This window comes from Vanessa tameamea, chromosome 25 (genome assembly GCF_037043105.1).
Source record: "Vanessa tameamea isolate UH-Manoa-2023 chromosome 25, ilVanTame1 primary haplotype, whole genome shotgun sequence".
In the NCBI taxonomy this organism is placed as follows: Eukaryota; Metazoa; Arthropoda; class Insecta; order Lepidoptera; family Nymphalidae; genus Vanessa; species Vanessa tameamea.
In genome coordinates, this window is record NC_087333.1 from 5,735,741 (window position 1) to 5,757,883 (window position 22,143).

Below are 22,143 nucleotides of genomic sequence, written 5' to 3' on the forward strand. Positions count from 1 at the left end.
CATTACTCTTGTTTGCATTACCATTTCCCGCCATTACGTATGACCTTGAAATGCTCCCAACACCTACACTTTCGACGTAATAATATTGTGTAATGTTTATTTCGACTAAATGTATTTATAAACTACGCAATAACATGCGTAAAAATTTGCGAAAACATTCGTTTCACGTGCTGCTATTTTGATAACCGTGTGATGAATTCAAACATTTCTGCGTAGCTATTTTTTAATTTGACTTTCCCGCCTACAAAACAGACTGTTTACAAATATTGTCGTTACTTACTTATGCTCTTACTACTCGTAAGTTCTACGGGGATTATGTTATTAAAATAAATAGAAATATCTAGTAACTTATTTAGTATTAATTTTCTAAGTTTACGTACTAGCATACATTTCTTTGAAAAACCAAAAGACCATTGGCGACTTGACGTTGCTATGACTTTAACAACAACAAAAAAATTGTTTTGTTCATGTTATTACGGAGAAAAAAATATCGCATAAACATATTTAAACTGACATTTGTTCTCGCCTGTGTCGAATAAAAACTGGTAAACATTTATTTTGGGAATTTAGAGATAGTTGTTTCATAAATAATTATTAATACTTTAAGAAGATACAAATTATATAATTAAAATACATACATTGTATTTAATCGGTCCCTACCTTATTTAGCTCAGATTCACACAGTATAATTGTTGGAAAAAAAATACTCTAGGCTATGGTAGATACTTTTTTATTTATAAATCACACGAAGGAAGGTAACTAATTGGGCCACATGATGGTAAGCGGTTACCTTTTTTCTGGACTTTGCTATATATAACATAAATATACTATTGCACTGCCACATTTAAGAACTTAATTATATATATAATTAAGTTAATTTAAATACTAACTGTAATCAAGTATATATTGTGTGAATCCATTATGTATAAATAATAAAAATATTTTCAATTGTATTTTTAAGACTATAAACTAATTTTCTACGCCGGAATGCCAAATTAGAATTTATACGAACAAGTATATTAAATAATTGTCAGAAATTGTAATTGAAATGTTTATTATGTTTAAAAACAGCTAATTTTTTGGTCAGTACCTTTTTCTTTAATATTCCACTACTACTTCTTTAATATTAAAGAAAAAATTGTGATTTTAGTGATCTACAGTGTCATTTTCTATGGGCAATGGTAGATACTTGTCACTCTTATCAATATCATAAGATGCATTTATAAATATATTAGCTGAATCTGTGGCTTTACCCGAGCGAAATTTATAAAACACAAACTTCCGATCCTGTCTTATCCCCTTAGAGGTGGAATTTCCAAAAATCCGTTCTTAGTGGATGTCTATAGGGTACCCTATAAGGAACCTACCTGCCAAATTTCAAGTTTGTAGGTGTTTTATCAGTGAGTGGTATTTCGCTTTTATATATATCTTCTCTCTCTTCTTTTTCGTATGCTTCATTACTGAAGGTCGTGCTTGTCCTGAAATCCTTATATCGATGTGTCGACTAGCTTACTCCACACCAGTCCTCAGCTATTCTCAGGGCAGTCGGAATATTGAGTCCCGTTATATTTTTAATCTGGTCGGACCAGCGGGTAGGTAGTCGACCGAGTGATCTTTTGCCTTCGGTTTTCCCTACTACAACCAGTTTATCCAGACTGTCCGGTTGTCTCCGGGAAATATGACCAAAATATCTTAGAACTCGTTGGTAACATATAGTGGATAGTCTGGTAGTTATCTTCATTTGTTCGAGAATAGACTTGTTGGTTCTTTTTGCTGTCCACGGTATATGCAACATTCTACTATAACACCACATTTCGAAAGCTTCGATCTTCTTTCGGTCAGCTACACGGATTTACTATGATTCGGAGGCATACAGAAATATTGAGAATACCAAAGTTTGCACAAATCTGGTCTTGGTGGTATTAGACACTTTCCTGTTTTCTCAGATTCTGATTAATTTAAAAAGAAATTTGGAGACGTACACAGATGACCAAAGCTGCTATGAGTAAATTTATATAAATATATATTATTACTCATAACAAGATTCTAACTTATAGTAACAAAATATTTCGGGTCAAATCACAGAATTGGTCCTAAATACATTAGACTTAATTAATGTTTTTTCTTAACAGAACCGCGCTGCATGTATATGTTTGTTTGAACTCATAATTTTTTATACATAACTTATTACAGATATTTCGTTCCAATGCTATATATATTTGTACATAAACATATTTAAGTCAATGTCAGTGTTTAGACGTCAAAATTGAAAAGTCAAAACCTCAAAACCGAAAAGTCTGAATCGTTTATAGTTACTACTTATTCTTGTTATTAATATTTAATACACTAGAAATAAATTAAAATGGTTAAATAGTTTTTATATATTAAAGTAACCACAGAAATGGTTGTCAACGCGCCAGATTCTCCAATACAGGCTGAAGTGATTTTTGTTGTTGAAGCAACTTCGGCTAACAGCGCGTACATAAGCGAATTGAAAACGAATTATATTATACCAACTCTAGAGTAAGTAACGGAACGAAGGAAGTCGTATAATGTGTAAATTATGATGATATAGATCGAAATAAAATAGACAAAATAGTAAGCCATCTTCATATGTTCATATAAACTTTTCCGTTTAATTTAACTTTTCATGTAAAATGCTAAAACCTCCTTTGGTAAAATCATTTATATTTTGATGCGGTTTGTATTAAAGCACACACAGACAGGAGTCATTTATAGAAACCTAAACTTTTACTCAAATTCAAATTTATTTTAATGAACTTGATGGCCTTTAATGCTTGTTGAGACACATAAGCTTGAGGGCACCACTCACACACAACATTAATTAACAAATATGAGTTGTTATGTGCAGGTGTGGGTGCAGTCAAACATGTTAACTTTTAAACATAAAGCTAACCATATTTTATGCACACTTGTAAAATACTTACTATGTGATGTTTAATTTTCAAATCCAAGTTGAATCAAAAGTCTATTTCTTGTATATGTATATTATATCATAAGTTTGATTTATCTAAACTCTATTGGCACAATTATAAGACCTTAATAAAAAACAATGTCAAAAAATATATTTTATTATAATTATATAAAATATATTATTGTTTGCTTAGGTACTTCCATGGTGGAGCGATAGAGGAGGGAGTGGGTAGTGGTTCGGTATATGGTATAGTCACTTACCAAGCAGCAGACTGTCATCCAGACCTTCCCGTCTCGACATATGGCCCCTTTACATGCCCACAGAATGTTGTGGATACTATTGATAAGTTACAGTAAGTACCTACTCTTCCTATTTATTTAATAATCATACAATTGTGTACATATTCTAATCTTACATTGTGTCAATATGTTTAATCTTTAACAAACTAAACTTATTAAAATAAAAATAAAAAATCTAAAATGAGTTGTGTTTTCAATGATATATTAAAATTGTCAACGATAATAAATATGATAATGTTAAATGAACGGAACATCACATTGAATTTCAAAATTTACCAAGAACACTTTAAATCGAAATAATTTATCTTGTGTGTAAAAAATTATTGATATATTTATAAAATATCTCATTGTGATTTGTGTAGTGATGATCTTGGATTATTTACATTCCCCCTACTTCCTGATTTTAAAAGATAATGTTTTGTGGGCTATTTCTTTTGTTCTTGGCACTAACATTATAAGAGTGAATTGAGTCAATTTCAGAGGTGCTTTATTGTTCTATAGTGAGTAAACTTGTATAGAGTTGTTAGATATTCCTATGAAATAGGTATTTATATTACATTTCCATATATGGTATTTTTCCTATTGCCTCCCCTTTATAGTAGAGAACAAATTCTCCAAATTGTTCTCTACTTAACAATGTTTAATTTTAGACCCTAATTGAATTAATTTTGCTTTGATTTAGGTTTATAGGAGGTCATGCAGAGAGTAGAGCATGTGTCACAGAGGGGCTAACAGCAGCCCTGGCATGCTTAGAAGACCTTGGCCGTTCGGACATCCCTCTACATGTGATACTATTATGTTGCTCACCACCATATTCAGCATATACAGGCGGATTGGTGCCACCTGGTGAGTAATATTTCACTAATTTAAGTTATAACTATGTTCTGTATACATAATCATAAAATGCTGCTGTTGATTGATTTTGATCACATCGGCCATTCTTAATGGAGATTAGCCAACTAGCTGCCTAGTCATACTATAGAAAGAGAGTGTCTGCGTGTAAACATAGTTGGAATTTTTATAGCTTTACTTGTACGATTTGATGGCACTATAATCCAACAGAACCAGAAAGAATTTGATACAGGCTTAAAGTGTAAATTAGGTTTTTAATTACAGTAGTATAAGTAGTTCCAGTATCTAAATACAGTTGCTTGTTGATTTATCGGACTCCAATTGCAATGGTATTAAAATATACTAATTATTACCAGTTGGAGACCAGCTTAAATTCTACAGCTGAGTTTTCAATCCCGCCCCCTTTTCTTTATAAAAATGCCCCTATTTCTTTCTGGTTGTGTTGGATTATAGTGCCATCAGAAATGTGGCAAGACTTAACAATACCTTGACCTTGTAAATATTGTTATCACAGGAGCTCCAGCAACAGTGGAACAAGCTGCAAAACTAATCGGTGAGCGTGGCGCTCAGTTGTCTGTGGCTGCAGCTAAAAAGCTCCCCGCTTTACTGGCGCTTTATGAGCATGCTGGCGGAGAACTGCATGCTGCTCAACAGAGAAATTATGCTAAGGTTAGATTGGGTGCAGATAAACTAAAAGAGCAATAAGCAAAAGGCTATTTGACAATGCGAAAAATAAAGTATCAATTATTGTAATCAGTATATATTATGAGTTTAAAAATGGTTATTTATTAACGAAAGTTGAATTTAATAATTAATTTATTCAAAAATTCATAAATAAAAATGCATTTTTTTAAACGCTCCTGATTGGTCGGGCTTATCATGACGTCACCTGCTTGTTAACCCCGTTTGCCTACTGTATGTGGATTATATATGCCACAGATTGCAATACAAGTAAGTGACGTCACCGACGCCATTGCAGCGCCATATTGTCAAAGTAGCGTTTTCGCGCGCTATATAAATATGGAATTTTTAATTTGATATTTTTCAGCAAATATGTACTAGAATTGAAAAAAACAACTTTTACGGGGTTCCTTAACCTCCACTAAGTAATATAAAATGGATTTTAAAAACCAGTCAAATAGCGTAATGTGGTAAATATATATAACCGAAGGTGTCCGGTCAACGCCACTCATAGATATTGGCATTTTAAGCAACATTAGCTTTTATTTACTCTATAGTTCCCATGGTACACACATGATCTAAATCGTTGTCCTGCGCCTGTTATTACAATGCTCGCTCAAACTTCACACTGAATAAAAATCATTCAAAGTATTTGTATATTCTGTTTAGTGGTGTAGTTTGCAGTATTATCAACCACCATCATTATCATATATTGAAAATAATAACTGATGGATTATTTTGTCCAGGACCCTCGACATCTAGTTTTACTACGTGGTTACAGTCTGAAAGAACGACCACCAAGTCCAGCACCACCACCTCCAGTGCCTGAAGTACAGCCTGAAGTGTATAGGTAAGGCATTTAATCTGATAATGGTCACAATTGATGGAATCCAACGGATTCCTTACTCATCTTGAATATTTTTTCTGGTCAATACTATATTTTATATTCAACTGGATTGCAGCCAAAACCGTCCACCGGTACCGCAGCAACGAGCCCCACCTGCACAGTTTCAACGTAGTACAATTGGTCCAGTGAGAAACAATTGGCTGGCCCCTCCTCGCCAGGCCCCCTACGCTAATTCCGCTTTACTGACACAACTATCGCAACCATCCTATCCTCCACCTCCCACACAGGTAGGTGAATATTTAAAATCTCGAATCAAAGATTTTATTGGTGATAGGTATCATAAGATTAAATTAACACATAAGCATTAATTGATATTTTAAACGATCAAGAACCACTAAGTTTCTTGCCGGTTCCTCTCAGTAGAATCTACTTTGCGAAACGGTGGTAGTTTAAAATTTAATTCTACACTGTAATATGACGATTCAAAAGTGCTTTAATAAGTCTACTTGAATTGAAGTGTATTTTGATTTGATTTGATATGCTTTATATAACAGAGGCTCATTATTGACCCTTGTGGTACTCCAGAGAGTACTTTTAAAACGCTTTATGTATTGCTTATCACAACTGCGTTCTGTTGTCTATAATTAAATACTTAATAAATAAACGAAGTTATGTTATTTATACTAGTCACTGCAGTATATTTGAATTACGCAAGCACCGGATCTTCCGCAGGCCAGCATGCAGCGGCTGCAGGGCATCCAGGCGGGCCCGTCGTCGGCGGGCGTGTTCGCGGCGGCGCCGGCGCCCGCGCAGCGCACCTACATCTGGAGCGGGGTGCTCGAGTGGATGGAGAAGGGGAAGACGCCCGGGGACCAGAAGGTCACCAGGCATCTGCCGTGTCAGGTGAGTCTGAACGGTGATGCGATCAGCAGAAAACGAAACGTGACGTAAAAAAAAAACAGGCTAAAATTCTTTATTTTACTTTTTTATGTAATGCATATAGTACGAAGGAGTGAGCTCGTGGTATAGGTCATCATTTAATTTGTTCCAGGTATCTGCAAATTCAAAAGATGCAGAACCAGAGCTGAAAGTGGACACTTGGCCCAATAAGCTAGTGATGCAGCTGATGCATAAACAACTGATCAGCAACATCGGCGGCCAGTACCTCAAGGACAGCAAGTCGGTGCTGTTCCACCTACAACAGAACGAGGCGCTAGAAGCTCTCACCAAGATCATGGTTAATGGATTTGTGAGTGTCCAATTTTTATCACATCTATAGAATGTGCCAATATAATTCAAGATTTTTTGGTCCCTGCGGAAATATTATCTCCTGCAAAACTATGTTTAGCGATTCTACATGTTTCTTGATATGGTAGTAGGTCTGGGGTAACCATAGGACCGCATATCCTGAGGTCCTATGTTTGAACCCCAGGTCAGACCCATATTAGGTTTTTAGTGAATAAATTCTCAATCACAGTCCGGACTGTGGAAATTTGAAGTGGGTAAACTCCCACGCCTAAACTCGTGAAGCAGTTCTGTGCCTGAACTCTTCCCGATTGTGTCCGATTTTCCGTCCCTTTAGAGAGAGAGGAAGAGGGGATTAACTTGTTTGCGTACGCGTGTACGCACGAGCGTTTGTGAACTTTCATATGTGCGTAGTTGGCTAGTCTGCCTTGAAACTGCCATATGTGCCCAAAATCATCCGCATGTGAAGGAAGGAAAGGGGGGTGTTTATCAGGCTTAAGGTTACTCATTCGTTATTTGATGCCTGTAAATTAACCTTGTTACAGGCTGGATGTGTACATTTCTCGCCAACTACGTCACCTCCGCAGTGCGACATCAAGGTGCTGATCCTGCTGTACACGCCGGACAAGAAGGCCTACCTCGGCTTCATACCCAACAATCAGGCCACCTTCGTGGATCGGCTGCGGAAGGTAATGTATATAAGCGCTTTAATGTTCAAACTTAAAGTTGATCACATTTCACTGACCGAATCTTTCCGCAGGTGATCCAGCAGCAGAAGATGAACAAACAGATGCCGACTCCCGCCATGACCGGTAATACATCTTCTGCTTCAGTAATAACTAATTAATTACATTAATTAATTACTTAAACGAATATTCATTATAAATGTATAATGTTAACGCCTGTAGTTCTGTATCACGTTATACAGGAACTTGTTTCCTAGTTTTACTCAAAAATTTTTGAATACACCGACGGTGTTTCGAAACTCTATAAATAATTTTCGGGAAGGTTTTGACATTTTAAAAGACCCATTTCTGTTTTTAAAATACACTACATTAAATATTTAATTTGTCTGATGAATGAATATATATGATCTTGATGATCTAGACAATAATTCTAAACTATATTCCAGTGGCCGTAGGAGGACAGATGAACAAAAAATAATTTCACTTAAAAATATACATACATTTTAAATTAAATTAAAATGTCCACATAGCAAACCAAGTCGACTAACGTAATGGTAGTTTTTCACAAATACTAGAAACTATTTAGAACTCCACTAATGATGTCATGAAAATTCAAGGTCGAAGTTGTTTATTAATCTTTACTCTGCTAAATAATTTAGAAGTAGTTGACACGTCTATGAACCAGTCTCAATGAACTGCTGTATATCTTGGTGGTAGGGTTTCATAAAAGCCCGCCTGTGTAGCTACCACCCAAATCATATATTCTACCGCCAAACAACAATAATTATTATTGTTGTGTTCCCGTTTAATGGGTTAGTGAGCCAGTGTAACTACAAGCACATGGGACATAAACTCAGATTATATGTCCCATGTACTATTTAAGAAATGGTTAAAATTTCTAACGTTGCTAATGTCTATGGGCAGTGGTGACCACTTACCATCAGTTGGGCAAAAAAAATCTGTGGTGGCTTCACATTTAATTCTCTGTGACATGATGTTTCAAAAGTGCCTTCGTTAATAAAGAATATCGTTCGATTGATATCAAAACAGGCGTCATAAATAATAACTTTTTCATAGGTGGCCAAAATATAGGTACCGGTAATATGCAATCTGGAATGGGCATGGGCGGTGGTGGGGGGATGGCGGGCTCGATGTCGGCGATGCCCTCGATATCAAACCAACAGAATCAGCAACATCAGCAGGTAATCATGTTTATTTCAATGATGTAACTTTAAATGTAAGAATTCGTTTTTTCGTTCCATGGTATCAGACAAAGTCGCTTCTCGCCGTCTGTACGCTTACGATCTTTTAAACTACGCGACGAGTTTTAATACGGTTTTCATCAGTGGACGAAGTGATTCAAGAGGAATGTCTATATGTATAATATGTTCATGTTTTAGGAGAGAAAAGCCAACAATTTCAACTATTTTAGCTGGAAAATACTGTTCTTCGATCTAAAAGTTCATTTTTTTATCAATGATCGAACAACCGTTAGAAATATACTATCTAATATGTTATGCCATTTCAACCGGTACCGGAATGTTTAAAATGCATAATTCAATTGCAATTCAACCTTTAGTTATTTTATTCAATCAACATCAATTCTGTAACAATCTGCACTTCACTTCACTTCAAGAGTCTGTCCTGAAAAATATGTATTATGGAAAATATATACCATTGCTTTAAACGGAACATTTAGGGCATAATTTTTACCAAGATATATTTTCAAATTTGGCAAACTTATAATACGGCCGTTTTAATTTAGGGTATGATGATGAGCAGCAACATGGGTACTCCAGTTGGCCAAGTCAACCAGGGACAGATAAGCCAAGTAAGTCAAGTCGGCCAGGCCGGCCAAGTGGGCCAAGTGGGGGGGAAAGGTCCTCGTGGTGCCCCTCTGGATGGCCTGGAGGCCGCCCGCCAACAAAATCTTGAGAAGATCCAACACTTGCAGCAGACCCTGGAGGCGGCTCACCAGCAGGAGGCGCAGTTCAAGTCCCAGATGGACATAATGTCGCACCTCCACGCCGCCCAGCAACAGGAGCAACATTACAAGCAACTAGAGGTCGGTTGGTGTCGGCGCTCGTGACGGTTTGTGTCCCGGCCGCTCTAACGCCTGACGTGTCGCTGCAGGAGCAGCAGCGCAAGGCGCAGCTGCAGGCGCAGCTCCAGCAGCTGCGCGGGGCCGGCGCCCGCCTCGTGCGCCCGCTGCTGCCCGCCAACCCGGGCCTGAGGCATCTGCTGCAGCAGGTATGGGGAATGCTGCTGATCTATTAGACACCTGAAATTGTGATAATACTTCACGCGCCCTATAAAATTACAGAGCTTGGTATTTGCTTGTCTTTACGTAATAATTCACTTAATCCTTTTTTATATTTTTGCAAGATATTATTTTTAGGCACAATTCACCTTCACTTTAATTACTGTAAATAATGTAACAAGCTTGGTACTATCGTACTCTTCTAACACATAGTTCTAGATCTAGGTGCAAGCGAACCTAGTTCACAATAAGAATAATAAATAACACGAGTTACTGATACTCTCGTTTCAAACACGACATTATAACCGATTCATTGATTTTCTCTTCACACCTAAAGATTTTTAACTCGCTTTTGATCTTAACACGGTTCTAATAAATTCATAATTCAACGTTAAAAACAGGTAGACATTCGTAGACGAGGCTTTGTTTTCGGACTTGGAGGGGATCGTGAAATGAGGATAAAGTTGTGTACTCGTATTATTTATTATTTTTACTGTTACAACTTTTTATGCTAACCATGACGTTAAAGTCGAACGCTGTTCAACATTAAGTTCATTAATGAATAAGTGCGCGTGAACACGAGAGCAAACACGTTTTAGCACGTTAGCACACAACACGTGCGTGATGTCTTATAACCATCTCCGTCTATCACACGTAACTAAGAAAGCGACGTGACACCTTGATATGTCGCGCGTCGCTTCACGTGGCGCTCGCTGATAGCGGCGAGTCGCTTTGAGATTGTGTCTCGTTTCGTCCCATGGCACTCCAAGTTCGACGTGTCACTCGTACCAAGTGACACTTCGATCTTGAAATGTCGCTCGTCGCTTCCCGCGGCGCTTCAAGCTCGACGTGTCACTGGTCGCTCGACGTGACACGTCGCTCGCTCGGCTCCCGCGGCCGCCGGTCCGAGTGTGACGCAGAGTGTGTGTTCTAGCAACAGCAGGCGGCGCGCGGCGCTCGTCCGCACATGTGAGCCGCACCCGCTAAGTAAAGCTTCCTTCCACTAACTATTTCTTTCGTCGACAGTCTCAGGATATAGATTCTCTACATTCTTTTTAAAATAGTGCATATATTAGTCGTAATTTATGTTCGCAAATCAGTTTTTACTTTGTCGAATGGCTATACCTTCTAACGACAAACATTTGCTAATCTATATTTCGAGACTGTCCCAAAATATTTGCAGTGATCAATTGTCGAGCAAAATCTGGCAAAACGTTCTTTTGGTCTTGAAAAAATATCGAGAACATGGACATTAGAAAATCTTGTTAAGATTTTGCTTTTTAATTTTTCACGAATGAATAACCGTGTCGCTAAAACTTTCATTGGTTAGAATTTTCATTTACTTTGCAACGATTCTTAGTAACTTTTCATAATTCCTTTCATAGCAATGACATCCTTATAGACGCTATAATTTAGCTTAGCATGAGTCTATTGATCAGTAACAAAATATATTAACATTTTATATTTATATGCTAGGGTCAGACCCGCTGCGAGCAAATGTAAGCTGCAAGTGATCTTCAATTTTTAATTTCTCTTAATATTTTCCTGACAATTGTTTCTACTGCTTACTAAGAAGTCATTTCACTTCGTCTTGCGTGTCCACGTGCGTTCCTAATGATTTGTTTCACAACAATGAGTGAATTCGCAAATATTAGAAATATTAAAAATCACTAAATAGTTCTTGAAAACATATTGGCGGCAAGATAATACTCCTCTATATTATATATCCTCTTCGGAGAATTATTGCCAGTACGCGAGCATACTATGCCAAATTTTGCTAATTTTTAACGAGACATTTTGGCACACGGATATTTGCAATTAGTGCTGATGGCGAGACTGACCAGGGCATAACACTTACCAACAAGATACTAATTTTCAAACAATATTATTTTGGGCGATTCAGTAAATTAATCATTTAAATTGTATATAATGTATATAAACCTAGGGATCCAGATATATCCGAAGAGTTAGACGAAGACAGATGATTTAACCCTTCGATCGCCACAGGTCGCGTAGTTCGCGTAACCATCGAAAGTAGTTTTAAATATTTACATTACTTTAGTAAAGGAATATAGACTCTTTGGTCGCTTTAAAGCGACTACAGAGTCTTGTGTGCCTATATATTAACGTGTTTATAGATAGACTTAAATTAATTCAGAGAGATAATACGCCATAGAAAGAAACTATTTGTTTTATTCTCTTTAAATAAGATGACTTATGGTTATTATGGCCAAAAAAATCTCTTAAAATAATCCGTTATTATATTATCTGTGAATATGAGTCAAATGTGGTACCGCTTATGACGTCGTTGACGGTCTCGATACATTTTTTTTTCGCGATTTTTTTGTTGGCAATCGAAGGGTTAAATATGAGAGATATTGTAGTTTTAATTTATGTAATAAATTATGGTGTAAACCTGTCCAGCAGCCGCAGTACCGGCCGGGCAGCGGCGCTGTGCGGCCGAACTCGCAAGCACAGCAGTACGATGAAATGTCTAATTACAATGATTTTATATGAAATAAACAAATTGTTTAAAAAATTGCTTTTATTAAAACCCTACCATATCTAAGCTACTACATCCAACGACCGTCCTATACATTCGTTGTAGCACTAATGTGTTATTAAGTTCGTTATTTTCCTACAAGTATTCGCAATAAAAATGAAAAGAAATTTAAATTAGATTGACATTTGGAATTATAAGATATAAGAAAAGAAAATTAATTTGAAATTGGTCTATAGTTGTTTGGGTCATTTTTATCACCGAACTTAAATAATGGAATTACTATAATTAATTTTAATAGATCTAAAAAAATTCCAAATTCATTTATTAAACATGACAGCTAAATAAGGAGACAAATGACACTTACGTTGTTAATCATTTTAAATGATAAATCCACTAGTTTGCAGGTCTTTTTAAAATTCAATAATTTAAAAGTGTTTAATACTTATTATTAATATATCAATCGTCATATTTTCAAAGGAAAATTCTACCAAATTCTTGGGAACGTAACCCTTAAGTAAGTTATACTTGGCTACATCTCTTTCTTCATGATCGTCATCTGTCTTCATTCATAATTTTCCCTTTTATATTAAGGGCCTGCACTAAATTTAATTTTGCCTGTCTCTGAACTTATAACATCCCAAATAGTCAAAGTCGAAAAGCTTTATTCAATATGGAAGTGGTTACACCTACTTTTTGATAGTCAAAAATCTACTACCGGTTCGGAAATTAACACCCCGGACCTGAGAAGAACCGGCGAAAGAACTCAGAGGGATATATATATATATATATATTTTAATTTAATTTTCACAAGTATAGATTTCATGTTTTCATGTACAATAATAATAAACATATTTTCGTTATTTGAAACATCCTGGAGGCGATCATCTTATTCCCAAGGTGTGCATCTAATTTTTTTTACCGCATAGGCTGCAGAGCTGAGTCTATTCGCCAATTTATTTATATGGGGGCCCCATTGGAGCTTAGAGTCTATTGTCATACCAAGGAACTCTGTTGATTCTAAAATTTCTAATGCTTCCCCGTTTAAAATTACACTCGTTTTGACACATCTTTCATTGGGAGTAGTGAATTTAATGCATTTTGTCTTTTTACTATTTAACAGTAAATTATTAACACTAAACCAATGTATTTCGAAGAGAGCATTGTTCACATCGTCATATATTGAAAGACGTCTTTTTATTTTAAAAATTAAAGAATTATCATCAGAAAACAATACTATCTCGTGTTTATTACTTAAAAGATGTGCCAGGTCATTTATATAAACGAGGAAGAAAAATGGACCAAGAATTGATCCTTGAGGGACAAGAATTGATCCACAGTAACTGGGGCCCAGGGAGATCTATTTCCATTTACATCGACCTTCTGAATCCGATCGCTCAGATACGAAATTAGAAAACTGAATGCAGTGTCTCTAATTCCATAATAATTTTCATTATATTATTTTTAAATTTTAAAATTATATTTTTAATATGCAATGATAGTGTGACAGACTTTTTTAAATAACTTGGAATAATTTTAAAAATAAAGTTGAGAAATTTACAATTATGGTTAAATTTTTTACGTTCATATAATTTATTTCGACTTATATCGATACCGGTAGTCTAAGAACAGTATTAGATTATTTTGGTAAAAGATATTTTATTGAATTTGTTTTCAATTAAACTCATCATTTGAGCTAAGATCATCAATCATCAATTTCTTAAAATAATTCTTTTAAATTTAGAACAGAACTAGGCAACATTCCACACTTAAAATATTGACATGACCAAGAGTAAACGATTGAAAAATTCTGAGTCTAAGATATTGGACAGTGAAATAAAAATCATCAACAATCAACGCTTGTAATGAAAACCATGTTTATTAAACAATATTTATTTGATATATTATTTATCTTTCTTTCTTCTTATGCTTCGACTTCTTTTTTGACTTATGCTTTTTACTTTTCTTCTTCTTTTCCTTTTTCGGTTTAACCTTCGCTTCGACCCAGGAGTCAGAACTAGACGACTCTTCACGTTCTCTCTCATCCTTTGTTCGAAACATTGGTTTAAAATTGGTTTCTGGTAATTCTAATCTTTTCAGTAATTTTTCTGGAATTTTCGGACCATATACAGCTTCTTCTATTTCAATAGAACTATTCGTATCTTTCGTTTCCTTCTTGTCGTCATTGTTATCTATTTTTTCACTTGTGTTGTCATTCGTTTTACTTTTTGATTCGCTCACATTATTCTCATAAGTTTTCTCATTTGTTTTAGGATTTTTATCTTCAGAATGTCTCTTCCATGAATTTAATTCATTAAAATCAATGTTTGCGAAAATGCCTCTCGGTGGTGAGGTATTCCTTTCGATATTCTTCGGTTTTTCAATGAATTCTTTATAATCTGTGCTCGTGTTCTCTTCATTGGTTTCTTCGTTTTCGCTGTCACTTAGGAATATTGATTTATAAAGGTCCATTTTGTCAAATTTTTCTATTGTTTGGACGACTTCGGTTTCTTTATTTTTAATTTGTAGGTCTTTTTCAGACTCCATCATGAACAACTCTGCGACCGTCATTCTTTTATTAGGGCCAGTGTTAGCTTCTATTGGTTCTGTAGACTTGCTGACGTGTGCTAACTGTCTAACTGGGTTAATATCGATAGGTTTATCATTCTTAGGCTTCATTTCATGATCGACATTTAATGATTTCGATCCACTAAATTTACTTTGTTCTTTCGTAAAGCTCTCTTTGTCGTGAACTGATGATTCTAAGTACGAGAATATAGAATAGGATACTTTGGGTTTTTCGTCCTTCTTAGGTTCCATTCTGTGAACAAAAACAGTTATTAAACATTATTATATAAGTAGATATTATAAAACAAAATAAATTTAGATTTAATTTGTAAACAGACATTTTTTTGTTTGGTGCTTATTATGATTGAATTTTAATTTTAAATGTCAATGTAATGCTACAACAAATATAAATTTACTTATAAACTGAATGCATGATGCATTTGATGTTCAGCTTAGTCCATTTCATTATTTGTAAGTTAAAAAGCGGCTAAGTACCTCGCTCCTAGCTCCGGTACGTTGAACCTCTTGCAGACAATCGGCTCCGGTCGCCATTTGACTTCCTTTCTCGTTATAACTCCGTAAGCACCGATTTTAGCTGCTTCAATTTGCTCTGGTGTTGCTAATCCGTAATTAATTGAGCTCTTAGCCACAGCACTTAGGGGGTTCAAGGCACCGTCGTCTGGCTCAGATGCATGGGTAAACCTAACAAAAATTAAAATATAGTGTTTTTTAAGGTTGTCGAATAAATTGGCCCCCTGATGGAAAGTTGTCTTCACCGCCCATAAATATTGAAAAGAAAATTAATCATTTCTTATATGGTCAATGCGCAACCAACCTATGAAACTAAGATTTTATATTACGCTTTCACGTTTTACAACTAAACTAATGATCATGAAAACACATTACCAGAAGTTCAGAAATTGACAGAGTACCTAAAACCGGCCCCTCTCACACGCGATCTTCAATTATATTAATAGATATACACATTACTACTAATTTAAAAAAAAGTATCCAAGTTTACAAAATCTGTTACGAGTACTCTCAACCCATCATTTATATTTCTGATGGGTTATCGAATTGGACACATTAATTGATGAGTAGGTGTTTACTAGTACCCAAAGGGGTTTGCATAAAGCCCAACCACCGAGCAAGGTTTATTATATATAGCAATTTATTCTTGGAATATCGATATTGATGATAAATCGATTCCTGGATTTTGATGTCACTCCTTTGTGTAGACAGATAAAAAACCGACCAATAATTAATACAGGCTATTAAACAATAAAAAAAAACAGATGATACAATAAAGAGTCAAGAACCGGTTTACGGGCAGCCTAGCGATATAAAAATTCCACAACTCCGAAGGGTCAGGACCCTTTGGCCTATTGTCGTCCCCACTCGTAACACAAGTGAAAAACTTAAAAGGGGGGAACATTATTAATTCCTTCATTAATTTGCAACTATTCTTTAAAAAATAAATTTGCAAAAATCGCCCCCTTAGATTCTTGTACTAGTAAATTTCAGGTAAATTCTTTTCTAAAGTGATTGTAGTATTAGCTTTGACTATCAATGAATAAGTACGAAACTACTATATTGCATACATAATATTCCTATTAATATGGTCTCACCTATCCCCCATGACTCCGGACAGAGGCCTATACAGCTTAGCAGCTTGTTCAAACTCCATCATTTCTCTGTTCCTCTCCCAATCACTCAATCTATCTCCCTCCCCAGTAGCCCCGTCTCTTTCTACTGTACTATCTCCACCTTGCAAGTAACGCTCATATCGAGCTTGTTTTTTCGGATCGCTTATAAACGGTTTAAAAACGTTTATATCTTTTCCGCTATCTTTTATAGATATGAAATCTATATCTTTATCTTTTTGTGTATTCTCTGTTACGAAATTGATTGTCTTTTCGAGGAGTTTAGTCACTTCTGTGTTTTGGGGTTGTGTGTTAGCCTCGAGTTCCTCTGTCTTTGGGATTGGTACTTCACCGAGTAGAGCGCCTCGAGCTTCCGACGTGAGATCGTGGCGTCCTAGTCCTGAAATTGTATAGTAATATGGTGGTAGGAGACAATACATCTTTGGATAAGATTCAGCAGTTTTCATGACGTGGATGAATAGATTTTATTTGTCATGTATTTATATTGTAAACTAATCTAACTTTATAAGAGCTGTCTTCCTTTCTTTTTATGCGGATAAAAAGGGATAGCAAGTATTTCAGTGTTCACAAATTAGTTTAGAAAATAAGAAGTCGCAACGGCGATATAATCGTGTAACACTAATGTTTATAATAATATTTTTGAAAGATATATTGTGAGTAGCATGACTGTACTATTAATCTCCTATAAAACAGTTATCGTCGGTTTAGCTGCTATTCTTAAGAGCATACGAGTTACTACCTTGTGTGCTACAGCCGGTAACCACTAACCTTGATCCCTCTGCGGCTCCGCGGTGGGCTCGAACCGGGAGCGCCGCACGCCGGCGGGCGCGGGGGTGTAGTCTCGCGGGAGCGCCGGTGGGGGGTAGCTCGCCACTGCAGTTGGAGGTTTAGTTGCCTTCACGAAGCCCTCCAGAACCTGTTAATATATAAAAATTAAATTAATTATAATAGTTAATAAACAAAATGTTATGATATAAATATAATTTATATCCTACATCGATCAGGAGTAATATAGATTTTAACCAGGAAAAAAATTGAATTGGATCAATTATTATGAAGATTACCCCCTACTTACAAACAAACAATTTTACCTTTTTATATTAGTATAATATTAGTTTAGATGAACACTACCTTCAATTATTAGAGAAAAAAAATGTTCCATGAATAATAGCATAAAATCGGAGACAAGTCACTCACACTGGAGCTTTTCGGCGCCCTCGTCTTGACGGCCTCCTCGGCGGCGCCCCCCATCTCGAAGTCGTAGTGCGACATGTCGGGCGCCGCGAACACGTCCTCGTCGTCGGCCTCCAGCGCGCCCACGCCGAACGCCTGCCCGCGGATCGACACCTGCAGCCACACTCATTTTATTATTTTTGTCATAAATCATATTGAAAACTATTATTATAGTGAACTGTACTTTTGCCTAGCCATACCAGACAGAGCTAGCCGATTTGATAATTAAGAAAACCAGGACGCCACCCGTTAGGGGGCTAATTGCCCATAATGGCCAGACAGGCACCCCAAATAGTCTCTTAAAAAATTTTTTTTGGGAAAAAATTGCCACACCCCTTCTTGCACCCGGACGCTAGGTATAGCTTAACTTAACAGGGTTGGCTGATACTGAACTTATTACATATCAAGGTACCTTTTTGCCTTTCTCCTTCATAAGCAAATGGCTCTTAGAGCTTCCAGCACCGTCGTACTCCCCGACCAAGTTCCCCAGCACAGAGTGTCGACTTAAACCTTTGTAGCCGAGACCGAACCGATCGTTCTTATGCTGAATTGTATAGGGGTCATAATCGTCCGGCGCAAATAACGTGTCGTATTCAAATTCCGAGTCTGAACTTTCCTCGGACTGCTTGGATTCCTGGAAGAGAAATAAGAGTTTCATTATAATGTAGACCACATGTTTATTTATTTAATTGAATATATGAATAATTAATATATATGAAAAATTAGTCAACTTCACAATGAAGCGTTTTTGAATCGTCAATATTTGTCAATATTTAAACACTAGCACCGTTTCGGAAAGCGACCTCCATCGAGAAGAAACGGCAAGAAACTCGCATAGTTGCTCTTTTCAAATAAACAGATTTACAATGCTGTTATTCACCCCAGCCTAAATCCATTAATTTTTCTAAAAAGTATTCTTTTAAAGAATTAGCTTTATTAATTAATTTAGTCTTAATAAATTTTGTAAATGGGAAATTGATTATATTTTCTGGTATTATTATATATGCATATACGATTGCCCAAAAAAGTTCTCCGTACCGTATGCAAACGGAAAGTAGGGGTTAAAAGTTTATTGTTATTTCTTGTATTAATAGTATGTATATCAGCTTTTGTAGAATATTTTTGTATATACTTCTGTATAGACATTATATTATCATAAATATATTGTGAGTCAGCCGTTAATACACCTCAATCCTACTTAAATTAAATTAATCTAAAGATAATTAATATTATATTCCACATATATTAATATGCCATATACCATTAAAATATAATTTCAAGCCTCAATACAACACGATTACAAATAACAATTATTAATTTAGCAATTAAAATACTCACCTGTCTGATATCTGGAGGCATATAGCACCCATACACCTTGTGCTGGTTCTCTACACGTTTCTTTTCACTGCGGGTGAGTCTGTCTCCTATCCCTTGACCTTCCTTCCAGCCCATCCTGCGAAGCATCTTCACCGCAGCTGTCTCGTGTACTGCTCGGATAAATTGTTCTAGAACCGGTTCTCCTGGTAATTCGAAAATATTTTTTTATAATGATGTTATTTAAAATTTAGGCGGTAGGGCTTTCCACCCATTAATCGGATAATCTACCACCAAACAGCAAAACTTAATACCGTCGTGTTTTGGTTTGCATGGTGAGTGAGCCAGTTACAGCCTACAAGTGTATCTTATATGTATATCTTAGTTTCCAACGTTAATAGCGCGTTGGCGATGTAATGAATGGTTCATATTTCTTCAGACGGCGATGGGCGGGTTATGTCGGCTTACCATTAGATGGCTCACTTGCCTAGTCTAGCTATTTCATAAAAAAAAACACAAATCTGAATTTGAGCAGGTGTAGAGTTTACTCTAAGATCTTATCTTACATTTACAGGTTTGAGCTTGCTTACCAGGTATAGGTCCATCGTGAAATCTCTGTTGGTGGGGTCGCTTTTGTCCTGAGAACTCACTCTTTGTCTGTAAATTTCTAGGCGCTATTCCATATTCAGAACGATCTTCATCATCCATGAAGTCTTCGGGTCTTTGATTCTATAACAGACATTAATAAAGAAAGATTACTCAAAGCTAAAAAATTGTTTGTTGGTATTTATTATTAAAACTTAAAGCCATTACAGTCAAGGTTTCAACAAATAGTCTGACGTCATAATAAATAGATCATATGATAATAAAAAAAACGGCACATATCAGAACATTTATTCTTCGGTTAACACACTTTTTGTTTAACTGCTGCGGAGCCTTGATCTATTAAGACCCCTTAAGAACTAAGGATCTATGATGGTACTGAGGTTTGCTGATGCTTCTATAGTCAAGATTTAAAATTAAATACATAATTAGAAGTAATCTGTCATTAATTTTGTTAACTAAACAATTAGCAATGTCATTAACATAAATGAGGAAAATAAAAAGATCGAAAATGTCTCCCTAGGGAACTCCAAAATAACTTGAAGCTTCAGATCACTACTTGACAATTTTTATTATTGATCCATTCCATATGCACTGAATATTTGTGTTCATACTCTGATAAATGTATGTATATGACATATAATTTCACTACACCATTGCATAGAGCTTCTTAAATAACATCTTATCATCAAAAATCTTCCAAAAAGAAGTACCAATAGTCTCTTCTAACTGTGATACGCAGACTGTGACCGAAATTATAAGATTCCTTTTAATAATTTAAAATAATTTGTAAAAAATATATTTTAACACATATTAAAATACACATCTGGGGATATTCTAATTTTCTACAGCTAAGGATATGTATAAAACTATGCATATAAATAGTTACATTAAAAAATTAAATAACTTTAAAGTTATTTAATAAATTTTGAACTTAAAAATTACTCACAGAAATCTGTGCCTTTTCAAAACGTGAACTTTTAAAACTACTCGGTGCCCATCCTTCTGGCGTTCCCACTGTATTTCCATATCCTGCAGAAAACCCTCCAGTGAAGGCTCCGTGAAACCTTCGGCGGCCATTCTCATCAACCGCATACTGATCTTGCTGTTGCTGAAACTTCCTCTTTGAAGGTACTTCATCTGCAGAAGCATAATAACTAAATATGACAATATCAACAATTAAAACAAACACCTCACATGCCATAAAACAAACTATAATGTAAAAAAATTATAGTCAGTATCACTTGGGGCTATGTGAGGTTCCTAACAATACCACATACTAACAAATCTGCTCCGACATTTAACAAAAGCTATAATAGAATATAAAAGAATAGAAATTGGAAGTAACGGATAACATTACAATCCTTTGTAGCAGCTTTAAATTGACGTAGTTTCATATGAAATTGTTCCTATTTTTATTTAGGAGGCAGTACTTTTTCTCATTATAATTTACCCTTAGCAGCTCATCCGTTACACCTAAGTCAAACATCACTAATCTGTGTATAGGTGTGACTAATATAGAAGAGTCTATAAGCCAGTGTCATTACTTGCACACTTTTAACATCATAGATTAGGTGGTTGTAGAGGACAATTTTTTTGCTATTAATAGAAATTTGAGCTTATTACAGTAAGTGAATTAGTTTATTAACATATTTAGAAATAAGGTTATTTATTGTTCCAGTATATTAGGGAAGAAATACACAGTTTTTAAAATCGTAAATTTAATAAGCTAGCTTAGCTTAATAAATGACAATTAAATTTACTCTTCTCATAGAGAGACAACGCGGCGAGTTTGATCGATATCATGTTTGTAATATATTCAGAATAATTAATGATTATTAGAAATAGGGTGTCTTTTTATTATTATTTAAAAGACTTCTATTTTGCGTCTTAATGATATTAATTTGTCTGAACAGTTACCGTACCTTCTTCAAACGGTTCAAGTGGAGTACCGTAACGAATTACATTTTCTTCGTCTGAATCGTCACCACTCATTTTCCAGATATTTGTACAATCTTGTTAGGTATCAATCATTGATATATTTCTTTATTAATAACATCGAAGTTTTTGTAATTTCTACAAATTTTAAGTTAGCTGATCGCTTACAAAATGTCATTTGTCAAATATGAAAATATGTTAACGTTTAGAAATCAAATAATTAGTTAAAAAGATGAAAACATTTTACTTAAAAACTGGAGACTTTATAAATATAGAAAAATATACTGGGTATAATTATTATAATTACTACTTAATATAAACCAATAAACAGTCGATACTTAATATAATAATGTATTTTCAATAATTATTTAAGTGTCAATCGGCAATATTTTAATTGGTAGCGTTTATATTGTAAGAATAATTATATATTTTATATTAAACAAAACTTTACCGTAAAACAAACAGTATTAAGTTTATCTAAAAAATATTTTTATATAAATTTATTTATATTGTGCAGG

The 22,143-nt window shown here is 35.3% G+C and overlaps 2 protein-coding genes across 2 annotated transcripts; one reads left to right on the plus strand and one right to left on the minus strand.

Annotated features, from left to right (window-relative positions):
- Positions 1–2,267: 2,267 nt before the first annotated feature.
- Positions 2,268–12,344, plus strand: LOC113401831 (mediator of RNA polymerase II transcription subunit 25-like). The gene is made up of 14 exons (XM_026641893.2): positions 2,268–2,523; positions 3,129–3,287; positions 3,917–4,080; positions 4,601–4,755; positions 5,514–5,617; positions 5,730–5,901; positions 6,347–6,517; positions 6,666–6,863; positions 7,405–7,548; positions 7,620–7,671; positions 8,623–8,747; positions 9,311–9,610; positions 9,679–9,795; positions 12,230–12,344. The coding sequence occupies exons 1-14, from the start codon at positions 2,402–2,404 to the stop codon at positions 12,320–12,322; spliced, it is 2,076 nt and encodes a 691-aa protein (XP_026497678.2). The 5' UTR covers positions 2,268–2,401; the 3' UTR covers positions 12,323–12,344.
- Positions 12,345–14,165: 1,821 nt separating this feature from the next.
- On the minus strand, positions 14,166–21,795 carry LOC113401830 (G patch domain-containing protein 1 homolog). The gene is made up of 10 exons (XM_026641888.2): positions 21,613–21,795; positions 20,637–20,827; positions 19,675–19,813; positions 19,109–19,290; positions 18,183–18,404; positions 17,735–17,884; positions 17,306–17,453; positions 16,502–16,916; positions 15,369–15,575; positions 14,166–15,126 (listed from the first exon to the last, which is right to left on the minus strand). The coding sequence occupies exons 1-10, from the start codon at positions 21,680–21,682 to the stop codon at positions 14,214–14,216; spliced, it is 2,637 nt and encodes an 878-aa protein (XP_026497673.2). The 5' UTR covers positions 21,683–21,795; the 3' UTR covers positions 14,166–14,213.
- Positions 21,796–22,143: the final 348 nt, after the last annotated feature.